Genomic DNA, 20,580 nt, shown 5'->3' on the forward strand with positions numbered 1-20,580 from the left:
TCAAATTGTCTGCCCTGCAATTTCTTTTCAGCCTGCCATACCTGCCACCTACATAAGAGCAGCTCTCTGAGGACCATCTTTCTATTTTACATCAGGAGTTGCAGGCTTTTTTAGCCAAAGCAGCCATCAAGAAGATACTGGCCTCTGGAGGAGTGACAACGTTATTCCAGCTGCTTCCTTGTGATAGAAAGATAGAAGCCTTCATCCTACCATAGGTCTTTGCCCTCTCAATGCCATCCTGCACAAGGATAAATTCAAGATGCTCACGCGGCTTAGGTTCTCTCTACCCTGGAACCCAAGAGACCAGAGGGTGGAATTGACCTGCGGAATGCCTATTTTCATATCCTCATTCTGAAGGCCCACAGGCACTCTCGGAGGATCAGGGTGGGTCAAATGTCCTGGGTTTCAGTGAGGATGGCTCTCAAGCTTCCTGGCTGTGCACAGTGGCATTTATGGGCTCTGCAATGGGATTGCAAGTCTCAGTGACCCAGCACCAATGGAACCTATCTGATTCCATCAAGGTGTTGAAGGAAATCACGCAAAAGTTTTAGAGAGGTGGCTGCTTGACCTCAATTGGAAATGCTGCAGACCCCCTATCCCTACCCCACCCGGACTTGATGGTGGTGACGGGCGCACCACTACTGGGTTTGGAAGTCAATCTGAGAGAGGTGAAGATTAGAGGATTCTGGTATCTGGCAGAGTCTCACCTCCACATAAATCTGTTGGAGCCGCAGTTGATTTGCTTGGTGTTGATGGCCTTCCTGCTAACCATCAAGCGCAGACTGGTTCAGGTTCTCATGGACAACGCCTCTGCCATGTGGTACTGCAGCAAGTAGGGCGGGAGGGATTCAGAGTCCTGTGCAAGGAGGCTCTGCGCCTCAGAGTTGGCTGAGCTTTAAGGCCATTTCCTTAGTGGCACACCAGTGGCGGGATCTTTAAACGCTAGGGGCAATGAGCTCAGCCACCAATGCTTAGTGGATCATAAATGCTGTTTACAAACTAATGTAGCACAAGACGTCCTCCAGCAAAAGGGAGAACCCTGACTAGATCTTTTCGCCACTGCTGAGAACGCAGAGTGTCCAAACTTTTGCGAGATGGAGATCCCATAAAGGTTCTCCCTCCGAGACGCATTGCACATGCAGTGGGGCATAGGACCTCACTACACCTTCCTGCTGCTGCTTGTCCTACCCAGTGTGCTGAAGATGAGGAATGACGACACCCAAGACTTACTAGTGACTCCAGATTGGGCTGGAAGAGTGTGTTTTCTGAAACTTCTGGGCCTGAGCATGTGCTGCATCGGAAGGGTCTGTTGCAGCAGCAGGGCAGGGTCTTGAACCCAAGCTTGCGCAATCTGCTCCTCCATGTATGGAAATTGAGCTACGGAAGATTATCCTATTCGACCTTACTGCAGAAGTTTTTGATGCGATCCTTGCAGCCAGGCCTCCAGCCACAAAATCTGTGTATGCAAAAGAAACAATTGATGGACGGAATGCTGGACAATGCAAACATTCACCCCAAGTCACAAGGATCTGGGTTTAATCCATCATTCTTTTGCTCATCACACCACCCCAGTTTTGACCCAGCCATATGCAAAACAGTCTTGACCATGTTCCTTATGGGAACAGTCCATCCCGAACTGCCAAACCAGGCCATCCCTGGACTGGAAACAAGTATCCCTTGGGGTGAATGTATGACATTGTTATGCATTCTGTCCATCAATTGTTGTTTTTGCATTTGTCACCCCGAGTGGGACGGGTATGCCCAGACGTGGGTCCCGTGCTCTCCATGCATCTGGAGTCAAGCTATCCTGGCTGATGAGGGCTGAAAGCCCGAAACCGGTCCTAGGATGCTTGTTTCCAGTCAAGGGAGGACCTGGCCTGGCAGTTCGGGCTGGACTGTTCCCGTTGGGCGCAGGGTCAAGACTGATTTGCATATGGCTGGGTCCAAACTGGAATGGCATGGTGAGCAAAAAACGATGGATTTAGGCCCAGATCTCTGTACTGGGGTGAATGTACGACATTGTTCTGCATTCTGTCCATCGTACAAAATCTGTGTAAGCTGGGATAGGTTTGAGGCTTGGTTCTTCGTCCACCAGATGGAGCAATTGCATGCCAAATTGTTGAATGTATTGCTATTTATTTTGTCTTTGGCCCAGCAAGGACTTGCTTTGGCCTCTGTTAAAGGTTATTTGACAGCCCTTTTGGCCTTTTTACATTTGCCGGACCAACCATTCTTGTTCAAATCGAGCGTTGTGACTCATTTTTTGAAAGATTTGCAGCATATATTTCTGCCAAAGCCTTTTGTGATGCCACAGCGGGACTTGAATTTACTCCCCTTCCTTGTGTGTACCCCTTTCAAGCCAATGCTCAGTTGTTCATTGTACCTCTTCACATTAAAACGTTTTGTCTGGGTACATGAATTGTGGCATGAGGTTTGAGTGAGCTACAGGCCCTTTGCAACAGCCTCCTTATACCACTTTTTTGGCCAGACAATCTGGTATCGGTCTCCGAGTGTTCCTACAGAAGGTGGTGATTCCTTTTTACGTTAGACAAGCCTTCACGCTTACGACCTTCTTTGAGCCACCTCACCCTCAAGAGAGAGAGAAGCTCCACTTCCTGGACTCCTAGAGAGCATTGAGCTTTTACATTGATTATATCAAGGAACCTCTGGTGGATGATCAGCTCTTTGTAGGGCACTCTGGTGCAAAGAAGGGCAGGTCGGTGCAGGAATAAGCCATTGCCAGATGATAGTTCTCTGTATCTGAAAGAAGCACGTTAGTTAGATTCCTTACCTTAGAATATCCCCAGGCGTCAGGCTGGATCCGGAAAGATTTTTCGTCAGCAATAGCCTTGCGCGTCGCTAGGCGTCGTCTGCGGCTCCGCGTCAGTCGTCGGTGTTGTGCGCATTGCCTAGAAACCCCCAAAAGGCCTAAGTGTTAATTCCACCAGATATAAGGTTGCTTGCACAGGGTTAGCACACGTACTGCCTGTCCTAGATATGTCACGCTATGTGGGCATTGGTGCCTATGTTCCCAATGCACTAATAGCTTGATAGGCCGTCCCGTTGGGAATGGCATTTCACCCATTTGGTCCTGCAGGACTTTTAGCTGTGAGCCATTCCACAGCCCCACCACCATTTAGTGTCTTATCACAAGGTAAGGAATCGGTGATTAGAAGCATCCATCAAAAGAATTTACTTACCTTCAGTAACGCTCTGTTCGAGACATGTGTGCTGTAGATACACATGCTTTGCATAAGTCCGCCATCTAGTGTTGGTCTTGAATGATTACAAGTTGTTTTTGTTCCAAGAAGTTTTATTCAAATCACGAGGCTGTGTGACTCCTCTTGGGATTATGCGCATGGTCATCGATGCCATATTCAGATTGGTTTTTGCCGCCGACTGGTTCAGATGTAGTGTCTTGCTCTCCGGTTCGAGTCTCCTTCAGTACGTGAGATATATATCGATGGTATTGTTTCGATCTGTATAGTATACATTTCATACTAGACTTTGTAGCAGATTTTTGACTTGTCTCTTTAGACTACGGGCAATTCCCAGCCTGGCAACACCACTCCATTTCGAATGAGATCGAGAATGACCTGCTAATGGAACCCACTGTGTTCCATTTCTGTCTGATGTTCCACCCCAAATACCCTCACACCGACCAACATCCAGTTTGCAACTTATGTCTCTCGCCGAACATCGAGAGGACACCTGTGAGGCCTGTAAGTCTTTTTGGTCCAGTAAAACTCTTGGAAATCAAAGGGCTAGATGACGAGTGATGCCGCGCAAGCAAATGGATGATGTCACCGACATCTTCGGTCAAAAAGAGGAGGAGGGAGAGGCTTCAGCGGCACAAAAAGAATCCCTTTCCATACAAGACTCAGAGTCTCAATCAGAAGAAGAGTCTGCCACTCTTCAGCTAGCACAAAAACAATGTACCGTGAGTACTTCTACCCCTGTAACGAAATACAAATCCTCAGCCTCCACCAAGAACTGCTTACGAGCTGCCACTGAACACAAGCCATGGTTTGCACAGAAAACATGACTCAGAAGCCTCGTCCACCAGCTCGGCTACGAAAATTCAGCCTACAGCAAGGGGCCTCTCTATCTCTTCACCTGTACCACAATGAACACCACCCCACCTCCCTCACCACAATTGTCTGAGGCTGGTAATATGTCTCCTAAGTCACCAACAGATGAGGATCAAGCCATCCCAGATGACACACAACCAGGGGATCCTTGGGAAGATTATAATATTGACCCTCATGTTGAAAGAAATCCTGATTTATATCGTAGCTGTTCATCACCACCTGATGATGCATCTGCTTATCAGGATCTTATAGCCAGAACAGCCACTTTTCATCAGGATTCAATAGAGGAGGATTTCCTCTTTGAAACTTTATCTAATACACAGATGGACACAATACTTCCCACTTCTAAAGGGTATGACACTTCATGCAGATTACATTGTTAAACAACCAGTCAAAGCAAGAATAATTACTCCTCACATTGAAAAAATAAAATACAAACCACCACCTTCAGACCTCATTTTTATTAGAGGTCAAATAACTCCTGACTCTTTAGCAGTATCCGATGCTAGGAGAAGGGCTAAATCCCAAACAACTGGAGAAGCACCTGCACCAGAAAAGGAATGCAACCTTATGGATGCCTCTGGTAAAAGAGTTGCGGTACAAATAGCTGATCTATGGCGTTTAGCCAAGCATTACTAGCAAGATATGTCCGGGTCCGCTGGGACGAAATGGAGAACCTTCATCATCTTCCAGAGGAGCACAGAAAAAGAGGTCAAGAGATTCTTAATGAAGGCAAACTTATCACCAACAACTCTATTAGATGCTGTGCACACTGCTGCTAGTAGTATAAATACTAGTCTTCTAATAAGACATGCATGGTTAAGAGATCATCCCTTTATCACAAACAAGAGACTTCATGGCAACCTTAGATCTAAAGGAAGCCTATTTTTTCTTATACCAATTCATCCAGAACACTGAAAATACCTCTGATTTCTATTTCAGGTAAATCATCAGTTCACAGTTCTTCCCTTTGGAATCACTACAGCACCAAGAGTATTCACAAACTGCTTAGCAGTCATAACCTTACTATTCAGGGACTATGGGATTCCAAACACACAAATCTACTAATCAGTCACCTAGAGCTGCAAGCTGTTCATCTAGCGATCAAAGCCTTCCTAATTCAGCTACAGCACAAAGTTGTTCTTATTCGAACAGACAATATGACAACAATGTATTATTTTCAAAAACCTGGGGAGACACTCTCTCTCCAATTATCTCACTTAGCTTAGAAAATATGGAAGTTTGCAATACATAACAGCATTCATCTTTTAGCAGAACCTGTTCCAGGGACAAGCAATCAGATTGTGTACTTTCTGAGCTTATCACAATAAGTCCACAAATGGAAAATGTACCCAAATGTCTTCAACCATACTTTCGCAAATGGGGATTCCCACAGATAGACCTCTTTGCAACAAAAGATAATGTGAAATGTCCACACTTCACAAGCAGAAATCACCACCAGCAGTCCAAAGGCAATGCTCGATGGATGAACTGGTCAGGTATATTTTCATACACTTTTCCACCTCTCCCACTTCTTCCATTTGCGGTCAGGAAACCCAGGCCAACATCGCTCACCATGGCACTAATAGCTCCCACATGGGCTCGACAACTGTGGTTCTCAACACTCATGGAACTATCTCTTGTCCCACACGAGAAGCTTCACTTCAACCTGGACCTTCTCACGCAGAACCATGGAACATTAAGATGTCCCAGCCCCCAGAAAATGAATCTTTCAATTTGGCTCCTGAAGTCTTGGAGTTTGGATACTTAAATTTGCCTCAAGGCTGTATGAACATTCTTAAAGAAGCTCGTAAACCAACTACAAGGCAATGTTATGCAGCAAAATGGAAACGTTTAGTTATATTCTGTCACAAACAAAACTTTAATCCTCTTCAAGCAAAGGTACAAACACTTATTTTATACATATTGCATTTACAAACTGCTGGAGATTAGCATATACTACTATAAGATTATATTGTGCAGCTATTGCATATCTCCAGAATAGACAACACATCAGTGTATAAAATTACTGTTATAAAAGCTTTCATAGAGAGAGAGAGAGATTTTTATTTTGAGGTACAGGGCCTCTAAGGGTGGCACCATATGTGCTACAGTCCTTATTGGCCTTCCCTGGTCACAGTGCCCTTGGTACCATGGTGCCTTTTACAAGGGATTTACATGTGGCCAGAGAGTTGCCAATTGGGTTTTCAACAGTTCAGTTTTAGGGAAAGAACATAGACCCTGTGTGCCTTGTTGGCAGGAACCCAGGGCACACTTGGTCAAAGAGCATCAACATCAGACAAAAACTGGGGTCAACCATGCAAAAAAAGGAGCACTTTCCTACAGGGGAGACGTGTGAACAACTCCCAAAAAAAGACACAATAGGGGCTTGCCGTTACCTCTTCCAGGCAGGAAGCCAATGGTTGTTAGCCCAAAAGGCAAACTTCAAAGGAGAAGCCGCCTTTGATAAACAGATGGTGAGTGCACATGGGAGAAGTGGAGAAGTGTGGCTCAATGGTTAGAGCGGCAGACCCTGATGCAGACATCTGGCCCGGGACCAGGGTTCAATTCCCGCCTCGGCGGGTCTTGGGCTCAATTTCCTCGGACCTGATAATTCTCGCCTCAGTGCCTACTATAATCATGGGTCCCACTCTGCAACTCTGGGCAATAGCTTGCTTAATCTCCACAACGGCCCCAACAGCGCTGGCGATGCCTGGCTTCACCTTGGGGGTGCCTAGGAGTGGACATTTCACAGGGAAAGCCAGGAAGGGTCCACAGTGGTATGAGTACAAGCGCCAGGACGCCCCGTTGCTGGGGCAGCAGTGCGCTTTTCAAGTACAAATTTAATTTCAAATTTCAATTTCAGGTGCTGCTCTATTGCCAGGGTAGACAGACTGGCAGCAGGGACATAGAACCTTTTTGTTCTATGGGCTTGTAGCCCTCCCCAGTAATAGGCTACTGAGCTCTAGAGATAGAGAGAGATTCTGCCATCTTGAGAGTGGGCAGAATAGGGAATTCTGGCATAGCCAGATGCCACACTTTGCAGAAAATTGGCATCAGCAGGGAGGCAACCTAGTAGCCCATTGGTTACTGACCACTTCCTACCCTGAGATCATTTTCTGGGCATAAAAAGGGTACCCCGAGCTCGGATCTCGTTGGACTGGAGAAGAGGACCGAGGGATTGCCCTGCTGCACCAAGAACCCGGTGATGAGAGGCTGCGCGAAGACTGCACCTGCTGAACCTGGTGGCTAGCAAAGGAGAAGTGTCTGTACCTGCTGTGTCCTGCTTGTGGAGAAGTAATTTTCTGTGCCCAGCGGAAGCAAGAGACTCCAAGGGTCAGTTGGCTTACCTCCTGTTCATAGCAGAGGGCCACAACAGCTGAAGAAGCCTGTAGGGGTGAGTTGTTAGCCCAGATCTTCGAATTGTCGCTGCTGTTGAGCACTAGAGACCAGGACCCTCTACTCAAAAGTTGCATTGTAGTGCATCTTGGACATCCAGAAGACAGGTTATCACCCAAGGAAGGATTCCACTATGGCCACGATACCAGGCAACTGGTAGCCCAGTGGGAACTGGCCTTCAGCCAGGTTCAAAAGTACTTCGAGGAACGTCGACCCCTAGCATCTTCAGCATCCTGCACCCCTTGCATCAGGACCACTTCCATAGGAGTCAATGGCAAGGGGATAAAAGGCCTAGAACTAATTAAAACTGCTTCTTTTCTTGAGGTTACTTTTTCGGAGTTCCTTGCTAATCCCCCTGAGTAGTTCACAGTTGGGGTTGGTTGCCCAGAGTAACTCTGAGAAGCCGCATTGATACTTAACCAAGTTTTTCTTAAAAACGTTTGTGTCAAATATGTTGAATTTGCCAGTGCTTGTTTATGGTTAAGTAAAGTGCAAATTTACTGTATCTTGTAAATTCTGTATCTCCAGAACCTTCCAGTGGATCTTTTTCTTTTTTTGTTGTCACAAATTATGTAAATACAACATATATTTGCAGATTGATTTCTTGAGTGTCTCATATTTCTTCTGCAATTGTTTTGGTGCTGTTTAAATGCTTTACACTGTTTCCTTTGTGTAAGCCGAACTGCTCAGAACCACAGTAACCCAGGGTCGAGCTAAGGGGTTCATAAACGAAACTGGTCCTATTGGGTTTGGTAAGTCGCGCAACCACACCATATAATGCATCCCGTTTCCTCACTTACACTCTAACTGCAGATTCCTCACTTCCCTCCTACCTCCCTGTTCTGTCGAATGGTTTCCTTTTTCATCCAAAAAAATAAGTCCCGATTTAGTAATCTGCACATTGGTTGTTGCAATCTGCCATTTTTCTACACATCTTAGGGCCCCAACAAGAGTGTGAAAGAAACTAACTTCCGCGCGTGGGTGGTGCTTCTATGCAGCCCTCTTAGTCGCTCCCAGAGCGGTACAATGTTGGTTCGGAGCTGCACAGCGCCACCTTTCGGTGCACAGGAACACTGATTTTTGAAATTTCACATCCAGTCTGGCATCTGGGGATATTCACAAGGTGAGGAATCTTTGTTTAGAGTATCCACCAGAAAGAATGTTACAGACGCGAAGTAACTTGTTTGCCTGTTTCGTGTATGTTGTGCCTAGGAAAACACCACTAAATAACACTCTGCTCTTCTCCAGAGAACCTCACATCTGATGCGGCTCTATCAAGTCCAAGTTCCTTGAATTCACCTGGATTAGGAATTGAGGGTTTGAACCGCAGGAGGAAAAAGCGCACCAGCATAGAGACCAACATACGAGTGGCCTTAGAGAAGAGTTTTCTGGAGGTTAGTATTATGCAATTAAATGTACTACCTGAGAGTAATTTATTGTAATTTGATTGTGGCAATGCCTGCTTTACAGCTGTGATCAAAAGCGGTGATCATTATATAAATATCATGATCGAGTATGTGCCACAGCTTACTTATGCTAGCAAAACCTTGTGTAAGTTTTAACATGCTTTCTGTGTAATAGCATTGAAATGCTGCAGTTGTTAAACTTGTTCTAATAAAGAAGCTCTTAACTGGGGGTCTGCGAAGCCTACTCTGGGTTCTGCAGCTGTTTTACAAAATTACTAAAGTATGTATCAACTAAGAAGCAAAATCCAAGATTTGAAATCTTTTTTGTATTTAATTGTGAATTTAACAACATTTTCATATCTGAGCATTTGTTTGGTGTATACTTTTATATTTTTGTGTAGTGTTCGTAGGTTCAAATCTTTGAAATGACTTAAGTAGGGGTCTCCGTCTTCCAATAATGACTCAGTGGGTGTCCCCCAATTACAATAATGATTCAGTGTGGGACCACAGAAGTCAAAAGGTTAACAAACGATGTTCTAATGGATACTTCCTCCTGCAGGTTCTTTTCCTTAAGAAATAAGCCCATACTCCTCACAGAATGACTCCAGCAGCTGATGTGTGTGGGTATGGTCCCCAGATAACATGCAACTACCCAAAAAAGGGCAGTACCCATGATATAATTCCTCTTTTTGCATGGTACAGGCACAAAGATCCACAGCTCACTGTTACTTTTTTCCCCAATCCGATGTTTTCACCGATTTGTAAGATGCGTAAATCCCCGGGGTTCAAGACTATTGACTAAAATCGCAAAATGTTGGTTTGTGGCTCCACTGCAGCTAAAGTACTTGAAAATAATCATGCCTGAAGAAATCGGTGAAGGAGAGACAGAAACCCCCTATGTCCTGTTGCGGAGCCTTTCAGAGCGGTCACAACAAAGCCATTATCACATTTACTAGATATAGGATATGCACCATCTGAATACCTGCTGAAATCACAAGAACACGAGATTGATTGTCGTCTTTGAAATGCAGACATGATTCTGCTGATAGGTACCTATGGCTAAAGTCATTGAAGGTGGTGAAACAGTGTTCCTTAGAAGAACTCTTTTCCTGCTGCACCCTTTCATGTAGCTCTGCAATGTTACATACCTTTACTAGAAGTGCTGGATGTTCAGGGTATTTTTAAGTTTACTTGAGAATTAAACTAAAAAAGCCTCGACATTTACAAAAATATAATGGTTATCTGTTCCAATTTGGGACTATGAAACAACTATCCTAAACTAACTACCTCAGCTGTTCAAACCGAGCATTCCCATTTACTCTGACATTAAAAAAAAACAATCTTGACTGGGTTGCACAAAACTCTGGGAGACGCAGGCAAATTGCCACAAAACTTTACTTTATCGCTAGAATTGATTATGAGACGACCCTCTGCATTACCACTGCAAGGAAACGAGTGAAACTGATTTGCTCCGAAGGAAATGTTAGAAATCTAGACGAGGGATCAAATATCCCTAGTTAGACAATCCCAGCACTGCCTAAAAGTTGTAAATAGGATACATTTTAAATTGTGTGGCCTCTATCTGAAGTACCTGTTCATTTTTGCCCCAACCTATTGCAAAATCGGGTTCAAATGCCTCAAAACAATTTAGACCCCTCAACTCTGCGGTAATTGGCCAATTGAAACCCCCAGCCACTCTTACTGGGGTGACCTGTGTTTTGATAAGTATGACCAGAAACTTTGCTGCAGTGTACTCCAAGCTGTACGCTAGAGCCATTGCAAGCTTAATTTAGCCATCCCTTGAAAACTCATATCATCTTCTATTCAACAACTCATTACTTCTTGTTCAGATGCCTGTTCATCATCTTGAAACTGCTTGTTTTAAAGGCACTATGCAGATACTCGGTCATGGTACCTTTTGCTAGCATGTTACAAGGAGTCCTATTCCAACTGATGCTGCCTTTGAGTGCCTGGGTATTTATTCAATATGGGTTTGTTGCTTAAATATCCCCTACTGTGCATATGTTATCGTGAGGATGGATGCCTAATACATTCCTAATGCATCATTTTATGCATTAGAGACTAGATTGTTTTCTCCTATGTTTAATAAAGGTTGCTGCCATAGGATGAACATTCAGGGTTATTTTTCTATGTAGATCTTTAGCAATTACATCAGTATCTACATGGGCTTACTTCTTTTTATTGTCGCTATGCAACAGTTTACTGTTCAGCATTTTCACGTTTTATTTTTCTCTTCATATGATCAATTCCTCCTTGTTAGTCCACAACTTAGGCATTTAGTGAAGTCTCATCTGCTCGAAACTGTGAAGAACATTGTCTAGTTTCTCTGTTCTTGGTTCATCTGGGTTATTCACTGAGACGTTTTATTTCAACTTGTGGTGCTACCACTCATCTCCATGCCTTTTCTAGCATTTTAACAGCTGTTATGTATGCGTCGGTGACAATTCAATATTACCTATTTGCCTTTCACCCTGGTTTGCCTAATGTGGGCATTATAAATGAACCTTTTTGCCATGCACTCCTTGGCACTGTTTTAGTAATCTGTATTTGATATCCTAATGTATCAACTTCTAGAAGTGTTTTTCACTGGGTTCTCTGCTTAACCGTCCTCTTTATCCTCCCACCAGTGGCAGATGTATTTCTTGGGACTTATTATTTTCTCTGCAGACCTAATGTGTTCACAGCTGTTAATTGCATGCAAGTTTTCGCAATCCAAAAACCTTTCAAGTTTTCAGGCCTTATTAAAGATAAGCAGATGAATTCATTCACTGTGCAGATTAGCTAAATTGATATTAAAGTTCCAGTTAATGAATGCAAATGTACCTCATTTGTATGCATTTTCAGAGATACGAAAGCCTGAGCCCGTTTTGATTCACTTTTTTCTAACATATATTTTGTTTTAGGAGTATTAACATGCATTTCACATGCGTGAAGTGATCACCACTACTACCTACCCTACCATTTTCCATTTTTCTCTGTCTAGGCAACTGATCTCGGAAAGCACCTAAAGTCCTTTTCATTTAGATTTCCACCTGTATTCCTTTGTAATATTTTTCGAGATCTCCATAGGGAATCCGGGTTAATGGCAAGGTACGCTCTTAGATTAGTTGTGAAGAATGCACCTTTTTTTTCTACAGCCTGAAAATGTGTCAACCAAATAAACATTTGACTATGTGGGTAGGTGAAAGAATAATCTGTATAATTATTGTGCAAAAGACTGATAATGTAACTTTTTACTATTACTTGGAAATCAAAAACTGCTTTTACCTTGCCCCCAGTTTCTTGCCATGTCCTTTGTACCGTCGCTAAATACAGTGAACTAATAATTAGTGCTTGTTGTATAGCCAGAGTGTGTTAATTTTTATCAGTTTAGAAGGCTCAAGGACGTTTGACATATTTCCTGTTACTGTCTGTGCATATACACGTTGCTGTCATTTCAAGTTGATGGCTGTATGATCCTAGTGTCTTTTTAATACTGTGATTCAATTTCAAAACCTTATTTGATTTGTAACTTTTATTATCCTAAAAGTACACAGTAAAATTAAATAAAATCTTTATCAACTCTGCATGGAAGTTACTGACATAGTGGTGTGACTTTGCACAAAACACTTAAGAAGAATCCACCCTACCACAAAACATGCTTCAGCTAGCTGTTCAAATGATCAAGCTTAAATACAACACGCAAAGTTTCTCTGGTTTTAAAAATGGGATTAAAAACCGTTTTAGCTTACAATTCATAAAATTGTCAAAAGAACATAAAGTGTTGCAAAGTCTGTTTCGAGGCATCACAAGGACAAATGACAATCCTGTCACATGCATAGTGACCATGTGGAAATCAAAACAAACTAAGAATTGTACCTATCGAAACATCAGTAAGTGAGAGGTCCGGCTTACACCAGATTATATGTTAAGTCATATGGAATTAGAAAATAGAATGTGTTTGTATCTTCCATATTGTCCAGAGTTTAATGTTTGTCATCAAATGAACAGTGCACCATAAATATTGATTCAGGCACAGTTCAGTGATCTGTGTTAAAATCATTGAATGTGCTGGCTACATTTCCTAGGAAAGATCATGCTCATTTGATATAGATATATATATATATATATATAATTTTGTTTTTTGCCCTCATATAACCTCAATGGAATAAGCATCCTCTCAGTCTTAACTATCCCAATTGGTTATATCTTGGGGTCCGATCTCAGCTGATGTTCATACGAGACGCAGCCCATGCTGTACATCATGAGCTGACCAAGAGATGTAATCATTGGACACATTATTCCTACTGCAACTTATTTTTAAGAGTCTAATAACCTCCAAACTAGCCCAAGCTCTGTTCTTTTTCTAAAACAATTAACCTTTTGGTCCAAGTCCCTTAAGAATCTCACAGAATTCCACCAGTCGCTTCATGTTGGAGAGGCCTCCTGGCACCAATTCTGACATATTTCCCTTCTTGCTAAAAGAATCCAGTAAAAAATACAAGTTTGCTCTGTAATCCGGAAAGGCCATCCGTGCCCACAGAAGGCTGCACAATACGAAACAGGATTAACAAAGGGCTTACCTCAACTTATTTGCCCAATGCATCTGACAGGGTCTCACCCACATTATATGCCAACTCTCATCAGTGGACAGGTGGTAAACATGTGGATATCGTCCGCCTCCTAGGAACCGCATCTTGTACATCTGGCTTCTCCACCACCTCTTATTTTGGACAACTTGAGTGGGGACCAATAGATCCTGTGGAGCGTAAAAAAAGTGGTTTCTCCTTAGTGCAGCAGATTTGATCAGTGGGTAAAGCTTGTCTAGAGATACTTGCCATACATTTTTCAGCTCCTCGTCGGGCAAGCAATTCTCCCAGACCAGATGAGGGTGGTTCAACTTTCTATCCGATGCGGTGAGTAAATGATTGTACCAAAGTGATACTTCCATTTTCCTTGGATGTGAGTCTTTTAGGTCTTCCTCAATTGAGTTATCAGAGGAAGAGTGCCACTGCTGGTTCCTACACCACATTGAGATTTGATATTTAAATCTGATATTTAAATCTGGATAGCGTGCCATTGGTCACGTTTCTCCAGGTATCCCAAGGCAAACAGTTATTTCCACACTGTTCCCCCTAATGTGTGACACCCGCTAATTTCAGTGGTTTTGCTAGGGCGTCTAAAGGCACTCCGGTGTTCCCGAGGAGTCCTACATGGGTGCCTATTCGCTGTAGTAGGGTATGCCTAAACATGAATGGCAATCAAACCATAGTTTAGCAGCAGCATACAAGTCCTTCAGACAAACTTATTTTAAGAATTTGGGGGCACCAAATTTATACATAGACCCCTCAAATAGACGGTCTGCCAACATAGACTTGAATATGCGACCGACCAAAGTGTCGTCTGGCCTGAGAAGAAGCATCCTACAGATCTTTAGTTGGTATGCCCAGCGGTATAGTTGGAAATCAGGTAGACCCAAACCGCTGTGTGAGAGCTTACGTCTTAACTTTTTCCATGATAGCCTAATCCCCTTGCCAGCCCATAAAAATGCAGTGATTTTTCCCTGGATTTTAACTAGAAGACTCTTATCAAACACCAAGGGTATATTGTCAAACAGATAAGCAAACTTGGGCGGAACACACATTGGTGACATGCTTCATCATTGGGCTTCCACTGGGACGACCGAATGTCATCCCAGTGTGCTGCGACGCCAGGTTACTGCGGAGCGGGGTTTGTTGTGTGGGGAAAGTGAATTTAAAATATCCAATCAAGTCAAAAAGAAACTTTAATAATTTTGCTTAATTGGAAAGGAGTAAAAAGGAGTGAGGGTCAAAAAAATAAAAGACCTGGTTCACTCCGTGGCGGTCAACATGTTTCTGCCTCATGGAGTGTTAATCCGGCATTCGTCAGGACCAGAGGGGGATGTGCGCAGCCCCGGTGGTGTGAACTCGCAACAAACCCCGCTCCGCAGTAACCTGGCGTCGCAGCACACTGGGATGACATTCGGTCGTCCCAGTGGAAGCCCAATGATGAAGCATGTCACCAACCAGGTTGGCGAGTGAGGGCTTTTTTCATACCCACTGGGTATTGTTCCATAGCGGCCAAACTTGCTTTCCCTGAACATAACGGTTCACAGGGAATCTGTGGCTCTTTGCTCGTTTGTTTAATGTATCGCATTAACTAGAGTGCCCCTTGTTTCAAATTATTGTACACTGGCTTTGTTGATTTTGGATATTCTACTGAGGGGACTAGCCGTGTTGAACCCTTCCTCTCCTGTTGATTTTTGAGCGGGCTTGATTAGCATCAGACGTAAACATGATCAGGTCGTCAGCATATAAGGCTAGCTTCTTAGAGAAGCCGCCTGTGATAAAGGGAGGTATGTCCTTGTTTTGCCTCAGACTTTGGGCCTGGGACTCGATATATAGGTCGAAAAGAATAGGAGATAACGGGCACCGTTGTTTGGTGCAACGCCCTATTTGTCCAGGGGCTGTAAGGTTACCATTTACTACAATTTGAGCTCGGTGAGCTTTATAGATTTTTTTTAAGAACCTCCCTAAAGGTCTCATCAAAGCCAAAAGCCTTCAATGTTATTCCAAGATACTGCCAATTAACCCGATCATAGGCTTTTGCGGCGTCTAGGGTAATTATCAATAGTGGGACACTGTGTGTGTCATGGCCAGGTCTATTGAGCCAATTAAAGTGTGTACTATGTCTTTTATCTGCCTCCCTGGGAGGAAGCCCTGCTGGTCTTCGTGAATTATCGGCCCCACTGCTTTACTTGGTCGAGCAATTAATTATCCATGCGATAGTCACAGTTCTATAATGATATTGGGCGGTAGGACTGACATTGTGTGGGGTCTTTCCCAGGCTTTAAGATTAATGTAATAACAGCTTTGTTCCATGAATCCAGTAGTGGAGAGATGCCCCTCAATATTTCATTGAACAATTTTATCCAGATAGGGATGATTTCTTCTGCCAATAGAACTTATATGTTCTTCACACGTGGAGAGTGAGAGAGTAACAACACAGTTGCGTTCTCCCGGACTAAACTTTTTTCACAATAAGCAACTGTTGTTGGAAGAGTGGAAACTCATAATCTTCAGCTGTAGTGGAGTACTTTTCCAATACCTAATTGTCAGGTGGAATATCAAAGATATTGAAGTAAAAGCCTCACTCACATAATAGTGACATGCTTCATCATAGGCAGATACTCCACACCCAGAGTAGATGGTACTCTCTGGGCGGACTAAACCAAAGATATAATGGGAGTGCTTAGATAAGTGAGTAACTGGTTAAGCAGGGAACCAGGTTGAAATTAAAAATACCTGCGAGTATACCCTTGTTTGGTCCTTTATTCTTGGGTACTCTTGGTATCGTTAAAAACTTTGTGTTGGGGTTATTTTGAATCTAATTTAATTCAAATGTGCCCTCAATTTTATGCCAACATGTTTCGGCCCTTATAAATAGCCCAATCGGGTCTGGGGGCCTTCGTCAGGGCGATATATTTTTGTTCTGTATCTTATATGTCCCTGCCGTGGGTCAGTGCATGTGTTACATGCAACCCGGAAGTGAGGCCTAATGCACTCACCTGTACGTATTCGTACTCCGACTCCAGTCGATTTTCTATTAGAGATATCAAACAGAAGCAGTACAACATTTATACTTTATAAACATATTGAAAATACTACTGTGCCTATATTGTGCTCTTATTTGCTACAATGAAGGTGGAGTGTAAGTGCACCACCTGACTACGTGTTCACTATTTGTGGCTTAGTGGACTAGAAAGTTTAATCCATACAGAGTGCCAATTCACTGAAGTCCAATCACCGCACTACGTGCTCTCTAAAAGGGATTATCGGATAGTAAGTGTGGAAACCACAACTGTTATGTTGGTTGAAACCAAACGCCGCAATCTCTAATATCTCGAGAAAAGCGCTAAGCGTGGTGTTGTGAATTCATTTATTAGAATTCCTTTAATTACTGTGCTATATAGTGCTTGTTTGAACACCTCTAGACAAGATATATTCATTGTTCTCATCTAAGGTGAAAGGAGAATGAATCATTCCGACCATATTTGTTTAATAGAGCATTGACAAATTGTTTCTCACCTACTGGAAGATGCCTACTTGCACCATGCAGCTCTCATGTGTAAGGGTGATGTCTTGTAGTCAAACACTAGATTGAATAAACGATATTGGTCACATGCTATCTGATTCTTTTGAAAATCATAACGACTTGTTTCTTATATATCTGACAAGCGTGGTATCAACATCTATGCAGAATATTCACTTTATTTTCTCGATGTGTGTCTTCCCCATAACTCATAATGGTATTATCCCAAACACGTAGCGAACAGTCGCTGCATTCGCATACCCGATCAAGCTCAGAATTATGTCAAATGTGGAAATAGCTAGCGGTGCAGTTTCTAGTTGCCCAATAAATCTTGGAACCTCGCGTTCTGTGTTCTAAATGTGCGGTCAGCAGGCATCTTATCCTCCCCCTTAGTCTATCGAGGCAACAGTTTTTATGCTGCCTTCCGAGTGTCAAGTGTAATTAAATCGGGGGCCTCCGTGAATAGATGAGATTCTATCCCCACTTACTTCATCAAAGATACCACCCGCTATTCCACCTCTCGGGACACATCGTCTGCCGTCGGAGAGGTTTCACCGATATAGGGGCCATAAGTAGAGCGTATTCCTTGTGTTGATTAGTCGCTCTATCCGGTCCCGAGTGGTCTCTATGGTTAGGAGGGTGGATGCCGGGATGTTTGGCATGTGTCTAATTGATGCACAGGATTTCTGGGTAGTGTAGTTTTGAATGTCGTTTGTGAGATATTCTTTCGTTGCGGCGTGGATCTAATTCTTTTTTATTTCAATGTGTGTAACTTTATTTAGCCCCGAGACTTATACAATTCAGATCGGGACTTCTTAACATCATGTTTTGAACTCCGGAATGTAAACGAGTATGTGGAGAGTGTGGTTACAGCCAAGGTTCGTGGCGATTATTTCACTCCCCGGTTATGACTCCTGAATGTAAACGAGTATGTGGAGAGTATGGTTGCAGCCCAGGCGCTATGTCATGTATTCATGTGTCCTATTGATGGTGATCTGTACTTCCAACCCCTACTGATGTATTCCGTAGTGTCAGTATTACTTTTGAACAATATCTCATTGTTGTATATTAATTAATTGTTGGTTCCTACAATATGGGCAAGCGTGTGTTGGGTGCCGAATATTTGTAGTACTGTCATTTATTTATACGTGCTGAAATCTAGTGTTTACGTGATGGTATTATAGATGTTTATTTCTGCCCTGCTACATAGGATTTGTTTAAGGCTAGTATTTGGAGCCTAAGTTATAGTTGATTATGTTAATTTATGTATACTGCATTTACCAAATACAACAGCTGAACATTTATAGTGTTCTGTTTACGTCGGGGAGGTCCACGGGATTTCCTCGTTTAGACCCAGCGTTGCACTTGACAGACAGTAGATCCATCTCTGTTCCAGTTTCAGTAGTTGTCCTTCGTTACAGCTATTTGGTAATTTTTCAATCCCAGTCCAAGTGAAGTCATTCTCATTATGCTTCTGGGTTTGGAAGTGTCTCATCATTTTGGTAATTGTTTTACCACATCTAAATGTGCTCCGATGTTCATTTATTCTAGTCTTCACTTTCCGTGTGGTCATGCCAATGTATGTCTTCTTACATTTACATGTTATTAAGTAGACTACGTTTTGGCTGTTGCAATTGCTGAAGGTACGTTGTTGCCAAGGGGTTCTTAGGCCTACGTCAATCTCCTTGGTGGCTGTTGTTAATCTACATACGCTGCAGGATCCACATGGGAAGTGTCCTACCACTTCTGGGAGATTCCATAAAGTATTTTGCTGTCCTGTTCTTGTTTGCCTCTTATTTGGACGGGTGTGAACAACAGCGTCCCGGATTGACTTTCCTCTCCTGAAGGCAAATAATGGTTTTTCCAATCCCAGACCCCCCTGAGTTTAGGGTTCTCCAATGTCGTAGGACAATTCCTTTTATTTTATTGGATTCTGTTCCGAAGGTGGTGACACAAACCATTCTTTTATTCTCAGTTTTGGTTCTTGGTTCAAGCAATCCCTCTCGGTTGCTGTTCTTCGCTCTTTTGTATGCTTGTTTGATCAATCTTTTTGGATAAGATTTTGTCTTTAATTTATTTGTTAGTTGTTCAGCATGGAGTTCATATTTCGCCTTGTCTGTACAATTTCTTCTCAATCTTAGAAATTGACCTACTGGCAGGTTATCTTTTAGAGCTTTGGGGTGAAAGCTGTCATATCTGAGTAAGTTGTTAACATCAGTCGGTTTGTAAAACACTTCTGTTTTTAGTATCCCCTCAGTTGGCCAGATCTTTAAATCCAAGAAGGTAATGGAATCTCTTGCCAAGGTCATCGTGAACTTCAGGTACTCATCCCTGGAGTTCAACCAAGCCAGAAAATCATGAGCTCTGTCAGCATCTCTTTTCCGGGTGACGAATACATCGTCGATGAAACGTTTCCACGCACCCAGATTGATTTGATAGGGGTTTGTATCACTATAAATGAAAGTTGTTTCGAAGTTGTGGACGTAAAGGCAAGCTACGCTAGGTGCGCAGGTCATGCCCATAGATGTACCATGAGTTTGTAGGAAGTACTCTCCTTCGAATTCGAAGTAATTTCTAGTCAGGGCTAATCTTACACAATCAACAACAAACTTTATCGGTGTTATTGATGTCCAATTCTCTGATCTCAGTAGTTTCTCTATCACCGTTAGAGAAGCTTCTTGTGGAATGCTGGTGTAAAGCGCTTCCACATCGAGGGTCATCAAGTGATCGGTGGTTGGATCAAATCTTAGTAGTTGGAGTTTCAACAAGATGTGATGTCCTGTGTATCTTTTAGGTACGAAGGCATTGTTTGTACCATTGGTCTTAGGAAGTGGTCAGCAAATTTTGAGAGTGGTTCGAGTGCCGAACCGATGCCTGAAACAATTGGTCTTCCCGGTGGTGGATTGATGTTCTCATGTACTTTCGGGAGAATGTAAAAGTATGGTATCTTTGGGTCATTCTCTTTTAAAAAATTCCCCTCCGCGGTAGTAATCCATCCCTCTTCTGTAGCTTTCGTTACCATCTCATGTATTTCTGATTTTAGGTTCTCCGTTGGATCTCTCTGCAACCGTGAGTAGTTTCGGGAGTCATTTAATAGTTTTAGGCATTCCATGTTGTACATTGCGATGGGTAGGATCACTGTTGCTCCTCCCTTAGCCGCTGGTTTGATGATGTCCTGCATCTGATCAAATTCCGCCAGTGTACGCCGTTCCATAGATGTGAAATTGTTGAACGATCTAAGGTTCTTATCTTTAAGTTGATCGACTTCCAGTGTTACCGCCTTTTCAAAGGCTAGTAGTGCTGGTGGCATGGTGTGGTTGGGAGGGATGAATTTTGATTTCTTTTTTAGGCCAGTGTTTTTATCTCCAGTGTCGGCCAATTCTTCAGATCCCTCTGTTTCCGAAAAGAACACAGATAATCGAAGGCGACTGAAAAATTCCGCTAGTTCAATTCTTAAATTGAAGAGGTTAGACCTATTCGTCGGGACAAAGCCTAGTCCTTTCTTTAGCACTTCTTCTTGTGTTTTTGAGAGGACTCTGGTGCTCAGGTTTAGTATTCCCGTGTGTTCTTGC

At 43.0% G+C, this 20,580-nt stretch overlaps 1 protein-coding gene across 8 annotated transcripts in view; it reads left to right on the forward strand.

Annotated features, from left to right (window-relative positions):
- POU2F1 (POU class 2 homeobox 1) overlaps window positions 1-20,580 on the forward strand; it is a 668,152-nt gene that overhangs the window by 516,193 nt on the left and 131,379 nt on the right. For all 8 annotated transcript variants that reach the window (XM_085621115.1, XM_085621114.1, XM_085621116.1 and 5 more), the window contains one exon: window positions 8,739-8,884. In XM_085621115.1, coding sequence (XP_085477241.1) covers window positions 8,739-8,884 — 146 coding nt within the window. The remainder of the gene's footprint in view (window positions 1-8,738; window positions 8,885-20,580) is intronic.

This window comes from Triturus cristatus, chromosome 8, assembly GCF_964204655.1.
Source record: "Triturus cristatus chromosome 8, aTriCri1.1, whole genome shotgun sequence".
Classification (NCBI taxonomy): Eukaryota; Metazoa; Chordata; class Amphibia; order Caudata; family Salamandridae; genus Triturus; species Triturus cristatus.